Source organism: Maniola jurtina, chromosome 9 (assembly GCF_905333055.1).
Source record: "Maniola jurtina chromosome 9, ilManJurt1.1, whole genome shotgun sequence".
Taxonomy (NCBI): Eukaryota; Metazoa; Arthropoda; class Insecta; order Lepidoptera; family Nymphalidae; genus Maniola; species Maniola jurtina.
The window spans coordinates 12,060,886-12,075,488 of NC_060037.1; the positions used below are offsets into that span (position 1 = coordinate 12,060,886).

A 14,603-nucleotide genomic window follows, 5' to 3' on the forward strand; every position below is an offset into this window, starting at 1 on the left:
CATGTGAACTGCTCACTATAATATTGTAGTCTTTGCTGCTCACTGCTGTCTGTCAACAATAAACCACAGATAAATATTATACAATAAACTGTCAAGTATCAACTGTCAACTCAAGGTTCGTGAATCGTGATTTCGGAACGGAATGGAATTGGAAATCGCAAGGAACCGAACCCACCGAATCGAAATCCATAAAACAAACAACTAACAAGTAACCTCTCGGATTAGTATATACTTTAAAAAGGTTCGTATTTATTGAAATCAATGATACTGACTTAAATTGTTTATACTCAACCTATTTCATGAACCCTTTCATTGAATTTCAGTGATGATGTCCGAGTATTACGACCATTACCATCGATGGGAGCCTTTGGCCGAATTTCATTTCTATATCGACGAAAACGAAGATCTTTATGATAATAATTATTTCTATTGCTTATGCAGTCGAGCTTTTATAAGGTACAGTACAATCTTATAATTATACGAATCAAAAAACATTTTATAGGTTATAATTAACAATCAATACTTCCCACAAAATTGAAAAAAACAATGGGACTGTCTATGATTTCGGTTCTTATAGTGATAAATATTATTCCTTAACATTATGGATTTGCTGTTGGACAAAGTTCGGACCTTCTGTATTAGAAAAAATTCTTTACAGGCTGATAATTTGAAGTAGGTCAGTAGGAAAACTTAATCTTGTTAGGTATTTACTAAAATTTGCCAGGCTATGACAAACTAATAAGTATAAAAATAAATCAAAATCTGTTTTAGAATCTACAAGTAAAGCTCTTTCATATGATACCCCACTTGGTATAGTTATCTTACATTGAAAATTACTCTTAATTATTTGTTCATGAACACATTTTTAATTTTTTTTGTGATGTAACCACAAATTCACGATTATCAGATTTTTCCTTTACTTGTGCCATAAGATCTACCTACCTGCCAAATTTTCTGATTCTGGTCAACGAGAAGTACCTTATAGGTTTTCTTGACAGACAGACATCAAAGTGACCCTTTATGGGTTCCATTTTTCCTTTTGACATACGGAACCCCTAAAAAACTAATTTGTTGTAGAGATGCGATGAAGACTTATTATGCAGAAAGGGAGTGTGGCAGTGAGAGTGATTGTGAAATTGTGTCACAATCACAAGAAGTTGACGACCACTCTCATGTCCACTTCTCTGTTAATACTTCTTATAAAGTTAAGTGTGAGGTAAGTTGCATGATCTGTGTTTCTTAAACAAACTACATAGTTTCACTAAGAATACAGTGGATCCCCATTAATCCGACAAATGTTTGGCAGGGCAGTGTGGAACTATCCAATTTGTCATATAATATATTGCCTAAGACCCTCTATAGTTCCGGACTTTGTGTCCTTAACAAAAGAGTACCTTGTAATCCAACAAATTACAGATCCAATAATAACATTCTATATGTTATACATACTCTGAAGTACAATGCATTCTTCATTATGTATGTCAAATTGAGTAAATTCAATAATAATAGACATGTCGGATTACAGGGGTGCCCGATTAGCGGGGGTACCTTTTAACCTGTTTTAAGTGATTACCAGCACTAAAAATATTTTGCAGTAATAGACAATATTTATTTCCCATGTAAGAAACTGCTGTGAAAAATAAAAACATCTTTCGCATACCAATAACCAAAAATTCAAAACAAATATTTTTATACTTACTTATGGTTCAAATATGTTGTAGTTGATGCAACTGGTAGGTCTTGTATTGCTTAATTTTTTTTTCAACAATACAAACAAAAATGTATTAGGAGTTAAGACTAATTGCATCTGTGTGTCAACCTAATAAAGACTAATTGCACAGTGTGTTCATATCATCTAGTATTATGACTGAGAATATGCTAGTTTATATATATACAGGCTTTTAAGAACATGTTCCTGTAAAATTGTCACAACAATTAATTTACAGAAAGATGAAGGCACCAGCTGTTATTGCAGTGCATCTCATACAGACAACTACTGTTCAACCGATGAACTTGATCCCACTCAAATGCACTGTTTTCCCTCCCACGCTCTACAACCAAGCGACAGTGGAGCCGACTTAACATATCAAGATTGTCATTCCGACTACACCACACATGACAAAATAGAGAAAATGGATCAAGATTTTACTGAAATCAATGAGAATTACTTATCTGAGGACACATGGGAAAAGTTTTGGGCTTTGAATGGCGAAAGGATAATCTGGGCTTCATGGATAGAGAAATATAGTGATTATATCAATCCAGCGTATCTAGGAGATAATAATGATGAATGTAGGATTCCTACTCAACACTCCACAGAACCTATTTGTAATAAAGATTCTAAACTAAAAAATGAAGATGAAAGTGTAAGAGAAAGGAAATTCTCTTATGACTCAAAAGTAAATCCATATAAAAAGAAACAAAAAGGACTTAATACAGAAGAAAGTAAAAATGATAAAATAATAATTAATGTAGCCGATAAAGATGATCTTTGGGTTCCAGTAAATAGAAGGAGATCCTGTTCTGAACACGAAAGGATCGTAAGTCCTAGAACGCTCGGCGGGACAGATTCAATGACTAATGTGACTAAGCTAACTTTATCAAGTTATAATGTCACGTCAAGTCATGTGACTTCAGTATCAACTCCTACCGATGATTATAGTGTATCATCAAGATCTTCTGATGATCAGTACAATGATCAGACTCGTATTATTAACATTGAATACAATGATCAAACACCATCAGTAGAAATGGATAGTGAAGAACACTGGCAATTTCTATGGAAGAAACACTTTGGAGAACAATTTGCTTTGCACTACGCAAATTACATTGAATGTCATGAAGCTAACAACAAATTATTGCTATCGAACATAAATGTCGAAAGTAAATTAGAAGAATTAAAAGTTTCGGAAATCGAATGTGAGAATAGCGAAGGCAATTCCCAAGAATTACCATCAGTAATTGAAGTTCAGACACAAATTGATCAAATTAAATTAAATGAGAAACCAGCTAAGCCTAAAAAGAAGGGTAAGAAATCGAATAATCGTATTATAAGTTCAGTGGGAATGCTGCTACAGAATTTGCTTAAAGAGCAAAAGGAAAAAGAAGTTGAGCAACCAGTTGACCAGCCTGTTGATCAACCAATTGCCCAGCCAGTTGATCAACCAGTAGAAGGGGAAGATGGACAAACTTTTAAAGCAGAAGTGGTTACATTAGAAGTTGTTGATAGTAATATGGGGATCAATAATGTGCAGCAAAGTAGTAATAGTACAGTTTGTAACAATTATGATGATGATGAAGATGATGAACCACCAGAAGAAAAGCCAATTTCACTGAAAAGGAGGTAAGATTTAGGATCTTTTGCAAAGCAAATGATGCAATGAAATTGCAAATGTTACTTATATTGAGACCAAGGGGTGTCAATATATGTAACATGTACCTAAAAATTAGTTCACCACTAATTTTTAGGCACCATAAAAAGAGCATAATTAAGATTCTTTTCAGCAGTAATAAGCTTTAATTTAATTTTAGCAATTTTTCCATATTTTCAAAACAAAATAAACCTTAATAACTTAATTAATTTTTTAAAATCCGATTGTACATTTAAAACAATGTTTTTTAAATATAATTAAAAACTTATCATGTATTATGAATAAATAATCAATAATAATTTTTAAACAAGTCTTAATTTCATTTTAGCAATTTTTCTTGCAGCCATGAAATGGATGAAGAAGAAATAGCATCAGAAAAGATAAAATCAACATTCCAAATAATGGGCTTTTCCTTCGACTCTACACAACTGCCCAAAGGTCAAACCGTATATAGAAAACGTTTCACGAGACTGCGTCCGCCGAGGAATCGAAAACTTGGAGTGTCAAAGAAAACTTATTTCGATGATGAAGGAAATGCATGCATAGATGAGGTAAGAAAACTTGATTTCTTCATATTATCTCAATGCTCTTTTCTAAGGGTTGTGATGCCTTCTATAAATAAATCATGCTGGAGATTTTCTTACTATAATAATGTTTTTGCTGACAAGCTAGATGACTGAAGAAAGAGTAGGATTTCAAGTTTGGACATACAATGACCAAACTTGAAATCAATGAAAATTGAAAGCAATGAAAATAAAATAGTTATTTGTTCAACAAGATAGCAAAGTTCATTCTTGTTGCGAGTGCCTAGTTTGAACCCTGAGCAGAAGAAGGATGCTTTTTTACTCAATCTAGGGGAGATTGAGTAAAAAAGCAACTATTCCAAAGTAAATAGACTTATTAGTACCTGATATAACTGTTATTTTGTTGAACAGAGTCAAGAATCTCAAGATGATGGAGCGATGTTGACTGATGATGATGAAAACGCTCCACAAACACTATCTGATTCAGAGAAAAATAATTTAGAAAATAGTAAAAATACAACAAATGAAGAAAAAGAGGCCAATGAATCAACAAATATAATAGATGAAAGTTTGGAACATGATGCAAATTCTGATGAGCACGTCAGCGATCCTTTAGACAGTAAAAATGAAGAAAATGCAGATGAAGTAACCGAAAATACAAGTAAGTATTGTATTTTACAAACATTTCTAACAAAAAATCACTATAATCAAATAATAGTGTTTTTTACATATACTTCAAGTAAACTAATTTTTTATACAAATCACAAATTACGGAACCTGTTTATCTTCTGGGTATCGCTGGAGCTCTTGTGTACAATCAATCCAAGCCTCGAACGCTCAATGGTTGAGGAGCGGACTGAATTCCGAAAGGTCGGAGCGGTTCAAATCCCACCCGTTGCATTATTGTCGTACCCACTCCTGGCACAAGCTTTACGCTTAATTGGAGGGGAAAGGGGAGTATTAGTCATGATTAGCATGGCTAATATTCTTAAAAAAAAAACATATTAACATCAATTAGAAATGTTCTTTACAGGTCAAATAAAAAGAAGACGCAGACAGAAAAGGTATTCCAAAGTAGAAGAGAACTACGATACCTCTGACATGCCACCTGAACTCTTAGATGATCCCAAAATGTATAAATATTGGAAAAAGAGACATTCCCTGTTCCACAGGTAAATAACATTTCATTAAGCACAGCAGTAACACAGCATAGATACAAAACTACAGTGGAACGACAACTTAGCTTTTGTGGATGAGCCAGCTTTACTATCTAGTACCGACATATCCAAACAACTACCTTTGCCCCCTAATGTACAAGTTTATTTTCTTTTGTGTTTCTCTAATCTCTCTTTTTATGTATGTGTATAAAGTATTAAAACAAATACAAACAACTGATCTACTACTAAGCAAAATAATTAAAATTTGTTCTGCGGTTGGTATAATCGGTTATTTTTAGGGTTCCATACTTTAAAAGGAAAAATGGAACTCTATATGGGTTCCGTTTAGGGATCACTTTGTTGTCTGACTGTCAGGAATACCTGTACGGTACATGCCATTGACCCAGAATCACGAAAGGTAGGTAGGTTTTATAAGGGTTCCTTTGTTCCTTTTGAGGTACGTGAGGTGATGCGACCTCCGCGCTGTACCTCCATAGACAACTGTCATCTAACTACTGTCAAATGAGTCAACGTTTCAGTTAAATAAAACCAATATTTTTCTTGGTTTCTCGTTTTATTATGCCACAGTACGGAACCCTAAAAAAAGGAGTTTCACTGTTTAAGGTTCGACAAAGACATAAATATCTGTTGTTTCAGATTCGACGAAGGAATAAAACTAGACCGGGAGAGTTGGTTCAGCGTGACGCCAGAGAACGTGGCGCGGCACATCGCCACCAAATACGTATACGACGTAGTTATAGATGCGTTCTGCGGCGCCGGCGGCAACACCATACAGTTCGCACAGACTTCGAAGAAAGGTTAGTTTTGAGAGCGCCATTTGGGATCCCCAACCACACTTTGTGAACCTCTCGGCAACCTGGGCAGTCTACTGGGCTTCTGGAGCGAGCTTGGATGGCTGGAGTGAAGTCTTCGGCGAAGAGGAGCAACGCAAGCACAATAGCGCCTCGATAGCTCAACGGTTGAGGAGCGGACTGATTTCCGAAAGGTCGGCGGCTCAAATCCCACCCGTTGCATTATTGTCGTACTCACTCCTGGGACAAGCTTCACCCTTAATTGGAGGGGAAAGGGGAGTATTTAGTCATGATTAGCATGGCTAATATTCTTTAAAAAAAATAGGCGGAAACGTTTAATTGCGGAAACCAGGCCAGAGAGAAGAAAGAAAGAAGGTTAGTTATCTACTAGCTGGTGAACAAAATGATGCAATACAGTATTTGCCTATGTCAAAAGTAAATTATTTATTTATCAGTGATCATTACAAAGAGGAACTTCCAAAATACGTAAGATCCACGTCCTTCGTTAGTTTTAAGTGCAATAATCATTTTAAATTATCGATTAAACTTTAAAAAAAAACTGGCCAAGTGCGAGTCACTCGCGCACCGAGGGTTCCGTACTCGGGTATTTTTTCCGACATTTTACATGATGAATTACAAACTAATATGCATAAAAATAAAATAATTAATAATAAAGTTATCTTACTTTGAAAATTGAAACACATTTTAATTTTTTTCTGTGACGTAACCACAAATTCACGGTTTTCGGATTTTTTCTTTTACTTGTGCTATAAGACCTACCTACCTGCCAAATTTCAATTTCATGAGTCTAGGTCAACGGGAAGTACCCTATAGGATTTCTTGACAGACAAGACAGATGGACGGACAGACAGACAGACATACAACAGAGTGATCTTATAAGGGTTCCGTTATTCACCTTTTGCCTGAGGTGGAGGTTTATTTACATACTATTTTTGTATTTCCAGTGATAGCCATAGACATAGACCCCGTTAAGATCGAGCTGGCGCAACACAACGCTGCAGTGTATGGTGTAGCGGATAAGATACAGTTCATAGTGGGAGACTTCTTCGAGTTAGCGCCTATGTTGACTGCTGATATGGTGTTCTTGAGCCCACCATGGGGAGGACCCAAGTATTCAGAGGTACAACTTATATGTAGAGATTTTTAATGTAGGCTAAATTGTTCAAAAAAAGTCGCCCGTCAGGATCACGCTGACAAAACAACGCTGCAGTGTATGGTGTAGCCATTGATGTATATGGATTAGCCTTTCCCATACAATTCCGTCCGCAAAAATACGCTTGAATCTTATGTCATCGTCATTGACAAAGTCAAGAGACTTTTGCAAATTCTCTTGACTTTTTGAGCGCGTTTTTTATCTTCGAAGGGCCCATCCGTATACATCGATGGGTGTAGCAGATAAGATACAGTTCTTAGTGAGCGACTTCTTTGACCTAGCATCTATGTTGACTGCTGATATGGTGATCTTGAGTCCACTATGGGACCCAAGTATGCAGGGGTTTATACATAAATCTTTCTAAACCATCTACACTATCTACACTAATAAATAAAATTGAAGTGTCTGTCTGTTTGAACGGGCTAATTTTCGGAATGGCTCAACGTATTTTGACGGGGCTTTCACAGACAGGTAGAGGATTAACCAAGAAGTAACATAGGCTACTTTTTAACCGACTTTGAAAATGGAGGAGTTGTGTTTTTCTACCTAACATATCTCCGAGATTTCTGAACCGATTTGCGTAATTTTTTTTAATCGATTTGGAGAAAGGACCTTTGCGACATTATTCCATAAAAAATTTGGATTCCAACTCCTAAATCCTGATGCTGCAGGGGATCTGACCAATCCTGGGGATTCCAGGGGATCCTGACGCGGGCGGGCATCATCTAGTCTAAATAATAAAGTCGCAATCTGCATCTCTTTGTCTGTTCGCTCTCCTCCAAAATCCCTGACACATAGTCAAATTATCATAAAAAATATTTTTCTGTAAAAATATGCTGTAAAAAAATTCATTCATTTTGGTTATGTTGACAGAAATTTAAAACTTCTAATAAAATATTATACTTACATGTATGAACTATAGAATTTGTATTTCCACAGCACTCTGAATATGACATAGAAACAATGTTAGAACCAAAACCAGCGTCTGAGCTTATGAGGGTAGCTCGAGAAATCAACTCCAACGTCAGCCTGTATTTACCACGAAACACAAGAACGGATCAGGTACTTATCCATGTACTAACCATTCTATTATTTTATAGTTAGTTAAATATTGAAGAGTTTCTGAATTCTTAAGAGCTTCTTAAGTAAGTATTAAGTTTTAAATTTTAGTATTTCATCCTTAGCAAATATAATAATTATAATAATTAAATATTCAATTAACCTTTGTCTGTAAATCTATTTGTAACCTATATATTCGGTCATTGTTCACCTGATTAAATTAAAACTTTTTACAGTTGTTTTTGGCACTTGTATGAAAATTTCTGACTTATATTATATTTTTAGTTTCTTTTATTCCACACCTGTAAGTTGATTAACAAACTTATAAAGGGACTAGGGTTCCAAATGACACACAGAGAGACCGAATACACAAAATTATAACACAATGTACGTTGTAAAGTGAAATCACTATGTTGGCACCTCGAGAGAGAGTTTAGCCATAGATAGTCGCTGACAGGCATAGACCTGTCAGAGCGAGAGCGGTGAAGTGACGTGACTACGTTCCAGTTTACGTTACACACCTAATTTCCTATACCTAGTATAGGAAACAACTTTTAAGCTTAAGCACTGAGTACCAAAGAGAGATATTCTATAAATTAGAGAGAATCTTCACCTTTGTTAATATAACTTAATCATAAGTCATTACAAGTTTGTACAAAAAGAATAAAAATATTGCAACTTTATTAATGTGGTCCCATAAAAATTGGCTGTAACTTATGCAAAAAATAACTTTTCATCTTTATCCCTTTTTGCAGGTACTATCGTTAGCGAAAGAGGCAAGTAGTTCTGTGGAAATCGAGCAGAGCTATCTGGACAGAAGATTTGTAGCCATTACAGCATATTTTTACTGAATACTATCCTAAAAATAGTTTTTTTTTTTTTTAATTGTAACTTAAGTTTTGTTTATGGACAAAATAGTTGGTATAGTATTATTTATCTATACTTAAAGATATTTTTTTTGTAAAAAATCACTCAATAATTATTTTTTGTACTATGTATTATTTTAGTTACATAATAATTTTGTATGTTAAGGTTTATTATTCAAAATATGATGAAGCAATAATTATTTTATAAGAATAACAGGTCCTTGAATGCCGTTTTTTTGTATAGCACATCCAATAAAGGTATACCTATAATGTATATTTTATGAATTTACTAATACTTTATTAAATAGAGAAAGACATTCACAGTGACTTTACTGCCTTATAAAAATACATTTTAACCAGAATTGTTATTAAATGAAAGTTGTCATACTAGTACATATCAGGATTGCCACGTTTCATTTTGCATAAAAGAAAAAAATCTGGTATAACACATTGAAATATGTAGTCATTTCATTATACATAATATAACATATTTTATAAAATTATCTATTGTGGTGTCTAAAGGCAGGTTTAGATTAAGATCACTGTCTTAGTCGAAACATTCCTGTTACATATTTTTGAAATTCTATCAAAGGCCAATTCACCTTTCTGCAAAGCATATTGGTCCTATTTCAATTACACAACATATGACTAGGAATCAAATTAGCATACTACTAAGTAGTATTCATTTGTTCTGTGGAACACAAATTCTAAACTGGCAGGTCTAAAAATAGTGCTATCCTTGTCATTAAATTTCCAGTGTGGATAGTACAATTTGAGACAGACTGTTAAACAAATGAGCACTGCCAATTTGCCACTTTAACTACGCAGAAAGTGTATGGGCCTTAATGCGAAGTAGTTCATGTGTGTTCAATGTCCAAAAATATTCATAAATACTTACAAGTTTAGAGCACAGTATAGTATTATTCAACTTTTCATAGCACAACAAAATTGTTTTCAATTAAACCTATTCTTTATCTATCTATATACTATATTATAGAATTTATTTATTTTAAATATAAGTTGGTTTAATCTGTGGTTGAATGTGTTTATTTAAATGAAAAATATAGGCCTTGTGTGTGCTCATTTAATCGTTGTGATCTCTGTAAATATTTGTTGATGATAAATATTAAAAACAAGTGCAACCTGTGTTTATATTCAACTTCCTTTATTCTGTGCAAATAGGTGAAAGGTTGACAGATACACTAATAGTGCACGACGGTTCCACACTACTGCGCTAAGTAGATAGATAAATCACTCACTGCGCAAGTTTAATGCCAGTTATTTTTGGTTGACCCTAACTGCAAGGTCATTGCGATTGGTCATAGAGTGGCTGATAGCAGATCACAGAACATCAGGATTCTAATTTTGTATATGTTGGGGTGGTTTTAGGAGTCCATCAGTTGACACCACTTTATTTATTTATTTACTATAGTACCACCCACAGAGTTACACATTTTAATTATACATTTTGTTCCTTACTTTCTATTGCTCTTATGCAACTCCACTTCGAGACACTTACGAGACCCACAGACTAAAGGTGGGCGTTAGCTGGTGGAACTCCAGCTAAAAGCAAGACAAGGTGTCAAGGCCTATTTAGCTATGTGTTATTGAATAAAAGCAGAGACAATGTTTCTAGAATTACAATAAGGACTGGTTAACTTCTAAACCAGTCAAGTTGGGGCTCACTTTGGTTGCTTTAATATGACCAATCTCTAAGTAATGTTTTTACCTACCTTCAAGGTAAATTGCAGACAGCTCTCAACTGACAATTCTGCTGAAGACTGGAATTATTTAGGGTTAGGACAAAGGATAAAATAAGAAACAAAAGTATGTTTACCTTATATTACCTAGTGAAAGAATCACATTGAACATATTCTTAGAAACTTATCTGATAGCTTAAAGTACCTTATCTATATTTTTTATTAATTTAAATATACAGTATGTCACTTGTAAATTTTGATAGATTTTCTAAATAGAAATGGTATGGTACACTCCTAAATCATTTTCTTATTTGTAAGGGATATGTGTCATATTCAACCTTTAGGCAATGCATTGAGGTTGAAATGACATGTTGTCCTAATGGACCTCTAAAGAATCCCTTAATCTTGACTTTAAATTCTAGTTTTAGTGTCCTAGCTCCTAAATGTTATGTGACTGTTTTGTGGCATTTGTTGTATGATCCAAATTCAACAAACCAGCCACTTAATATTTACTAAGGCATTGAGGCTCAAATCTATAGAGCATTCTTTGACTTTAATCAGAATCAGATTTTGCCTTTGATGCTCTATATCAGCCAAAGAGAGATTACAGTATTTGGCAGTGTGGTGCGCTTTTGAATGCCCCTCAAATCTGTCCGAATTCATTGGATTCAAACCAATTAGTCATAAGGTTTTATTAGTGACATACAGATAGTAATATTAAATTCATTCTTTCATTTCCCCTTCTTCATCTTCTTCTTCAGCCCCTCTTACATAGAGAACATTGTTACATCTAATTAGGACTTCTCCAAGATTACCTAGAACAAGAATGAATAGAAGAAAAGTTAGTTTGACAATAATAAGCCCTAGCGAATCCTACAATCATCAAATTGGTAAGACTAAACATACCTTCCTTGTTATTGATTTAACACGCAAATCCACATTAACAAATAAATACAAGTATCAGTTACTCTTTCACGCCTCAACTGCTAACCGGTCTTTACGAATTTTGGCAGAGGCACACACTGGAGGATAAAGGATAAAAACCTAAATACACGCAGAAGTCGCTGGTATTTCACAAAAGATTCGAAACACCAAGTTAGCATATTTAGAGGTTATTTTTTTACAAACAAACATGAAACTAACCTGTACAAGATCCATCAACAATTTCTTCTGTATTAGCGAGCTGTAAGTTCATGTAACCATCAGCAGAAACCAGAAGTCCTTTATATTCGTGTCCCCATTTTAGTTTGACTAAAACTGCCTTTCCTGTTAGGCTGTTCAGGAAGGGCTTTGGGTTAATAGGCATTGCCGCCGCCATCTTTGTAGTTTATCTGTAATTAAAGGAATCACTTGAATAATTAGGTTTCTTAATTAAATGGCATGACTAATTTACAATAAGATATATTTATTACATATTATATTTACGATGATTTCGTGAAAATTGAAAAAGTAATCGCTAATCGCGCCGGTTTCACAAACAGACTGCAGACTAGAGCTGTAGCGAACCGTATGTATTCGTTACTGAGTAGTCCTGTGTCAGTCGCGACCGATTCGGTCATTTGACTGAGGTCGCGCAAAAGTACTGATGAACGAATCAGTCGTTTTTGACCGATCCGGTTCAACCAGTCGCCACGAACCGAGAACCACCGAGAACGAAGAATGAAACTAAAAAATATTGAAAGAAATGATTGGTCTACAGATCATAGTAAAATAGTAATAGTAAGTAATCTTTACTAATCTATACTAATAAATAAAATTGGAGTGTCTGTCTGTAATTTCGAAATTTTAATAATAATATTAAGGTCATATGGTTATTTGAACGATACTATAACTGAATCACACGTTTTTAAAATTTTTGTCTGTCTGTCTGTCTGTCTTTCTGTCTGTCTGTCTGTCTGTCTGTCTGTTTGAAAAGGCTAATCTTGGGAACGGCTGGACCGATTTTGACGGGATTTTCACAGACAAGTAGAGAATTGACCAGGGAGTAACATAGGCTACTTTTTTAACCGACTTTCAAAAAGGGAGTTGTGTTTTTCTACCTATGTACACCGAAATCTCTGAGATTTCTGAACCGATTTGCGTCATTTCTTTTTTAATCGATAGAGGAACTTTGCGACATTGTTTCATAAAAAATTTGGAGTCCAACTCCTCAATCCTGATGCTGCAGGGGATCTCACCAATCCACGCGGGCGAAGCTGCGGGCATCAGCTAGTAATATATAGATATGGGCTAGGTAGGTATATTTTCCCAATATTTACCCTTGTTGTTATGTTCATTGTAAAATCGTAGGTATCTACCTACTTCATTTAGGCAACACGTGTAGGTATATGAGATGCATAAGGTTTTAGTATCTATAAATCTTAACATAATGATTAAACACGTTTAAAAATAAAAGCTCAATTAAAAAGATAGGTAATTACATCATAACAGTGCATACAATCGGGAAAAATATTACAATAATGCAGCGATTTTGAACCCGCGTCGTCGGACGACCTATAACGAAACGCGAAACTATACGAAACGAGCGTGCGCAATCGAGACGTCTTGGAGTCTCATCGTCCGATTCACGACTGACGACTGACGACTGAGACTGAGTACCGAATACCGATACATTCGTGAGGAACGAAGAGACTGATTGGACCGAAGTACCGAAGTACCGAAAAAATGACTGATGACTGATGAACGACTGAAAAGATCTCAGTCGTTGCTGTAATCAGTACTTGAACGACCGAATCGCAGAAAATGAACGATTGACACAGGACTATTACTGAGTAACGGGTGCGCCATCTAGTACCGAGTACCGAATCGTTACTCACAAATGCATCTCGTTACTCGCACTTTTCGTCGTATGACCGTTCCTACACTGTTTCGGTTCACGCAAGTACCGTAGATACGTGTATTGAAACGTTTGCTAACCGTATGTTTTACGCGCAGGCGCGCTCATTCGGTGAATTTAAAAACGTACGTTACAAAAACCGATGTATGTTTAGTTTATTGTTAAAATTTTAAAAACGTACGATTCTGTTATGGTATCGTTCAAATAATCATATGAGCTTAATAATGAGACAGTTATTTCGAAATTGTAGACAGACACTCTAATTTTATTTATTAGTATAGATATTTAACATAAGCTCAAGCTCAAGGTAATTTTTTTTAATATTTTAGTAGATTCCGTCAACAGTTCACTTGTAATTCTACACTTATTAAATCAAACTAAATTGAGAATAACTTAAACACACGTCTGGTTCAAAATACGGAAAAGTGAGAAAATGCACCTTACGCAGCTTTGTATGTAATGTAGACCTAAGTATGTTTTCTACAAATTACGAATGTTGCGACGCGGACGCCGCGACATCATACTGTCGTACGCAATACGACTCGATTCGTTCATCTTACGTGGTATCAAAAGTAACGAGTAACGATACGAAAGTAACGAGTACTAATTGTTAGAGTAACGAATGCATACGGGTACGCTCGTTTTCGTTACTTTTACACCTCTACTGCAGACTAAGCAGACCAAAGAGTATGTACTATGTAGTCACTACCAAAGAGTATAATTAGTCCTAGTATCGACTATTCTTACAAATTAGTCGATACTAGAACAAATTTTTTAAACTGGACCGTTTCAAGTAAAGATTTTTATATAAACCTGTGAAGATGATACTGTCATTGTCGCAATTACGTTATCGTATTAGTTTACAAATTGTGAAAAACCAAATTAAATTTGAATTTCGCGGGCAGGCTCGTCTCATGCCCCTTACGAGCTTGGACCTGATTGGCTACAAGCCAAACCAAAGTCAAACACCGTGTATAATTATGGTATAAAAGTACTCTGTGGTGTTTACCGATGCTTGATAAATAGTCAGTGCGAATTAAATAGTTGTTTTAGCTTTTGGTGGTCTTATCCTATAAGTAATTAGTCTTGATTCTGTTGTCTTGT

At 35.0% G+C, this 14,603-nt stretch overlaps 2 protein-coding genes across 4 annotated transcripts; one reads left to right on the forward strand and one right to left on the reverse strand.

Moving 5' to 3' along the window:
• The first annotated feature begins 94 nt into the window (after positions 1–94).
• LOC123868527 (trimethylguanosine synthase) lies at positions 95–10,102 on the forward strand. Of its 2 annotated transcripts, none has more exons than XM_045911081.1 (11): positions 95–241; positions 324–456; positions 1,078–1,216; positions 1,947–3,343; positions 3,700–3,922; positions 4,307–4,556; positions 4,929–5,067; positions 5,710–5,870; positions 6,830–7,005; positions 7,978–8,100; positions 8,853–10,102. In XM_045911081.1, the coding sequence occupies exons 2-11, from the start codon at positions 326–328 to the stop codon at positions 8,946–8,948; spliced, it is 2,835 nt and encodes a 944-aa protein (XP_045767037.1). In that variant the 5' UTR covers positions 95–241; positions 324–325; the 3' UTR covers positions 8,949–10,102. The 2 variants fall into 2 exon arrangements, with proteins under 2 accessions (XP_045767037.1, XP_045767039.1); XM_045911083.1 differs by having other exon boundaries at positions 97–241; positions 3,715–3,922.
• A 688-nt stretch (positions 10,103–10,790) lies between these two features.
• On the reverse strand, positions 10,791–12,156 carry LOC123868554 (small nuclear ribonucleoprotein F). Of its 2 annotated transcripts, none has more exons than XM_045911117.1 (3): positions 12,089–12,156; positions 11,807–11,994; positions 10,791–11,478 (listed from the first exon to the last, which is right to left on the reverse strand). In XM_045911117.1, exons 2-3 carry the CDS (start codon positions 11,979–11,981, stop codon positions 11,387–11,389), a joined length of 267 nt encoding a protein of 88 aa, XP_045767073.1. In that variant the 5' UTR covers positions 11,982–11,994; positions 12,089–12,156; the 3' UTR covers positions 10,791–11,386. The 2 variants fall into 2 exon arrangements, with proteins under 2 accessions (XP_045767073.1, XP_045767071.1); XM_045911115.1 differs by having other exon boundaries at positions 12,076–12,156.
• Positions 12,157–14,603: the final 2,447 nt, after the last annotated feature.

What these genes read in the sequence shown, in the direction of transcription:
- LOC123868554 (XM_045911117.1), bottom strand. Translation starts at nt 11,981, where the DNA reads ATGGCGGCGGCAATGCCTATTAACCCAAAGCCCTTCCTGAACAGCCTA. An exon ending in TGTTGATGGATCTTGTACAG is followed by an intron (nt 11,479 to 11,806) that starts GTTAGTTTCATG and finishes TTCTTGTTCTAG; the next exon opens with GTAATCTTGGAGAAGTCCTA.
- LOC123868527 (XM_045911081.1), top strand. Translation starts at nt 326, where the DNA reads ATGATGTCCGAGTATTACGACCATTACCATCGATGGGAGCCTTTGGCC. An exon ending in TGCAGTCGAGCTTTTATAAG is followed by an intron (nt 457 to 1,077) that starts GTACAGTACAAT and finishes AATTTGTTGTAG; the next exon opens with AGATGCGATGAAGACTTATT. An exon ending in TGAAGTAACCGAAAATACAA is followed by an intron (nt 4,557 to 4,928) that starts GTAAGTATTGTA and finishes TGTTCTTTACAG; the next exon opens with GTCAAATAAAAAGAAGACGC.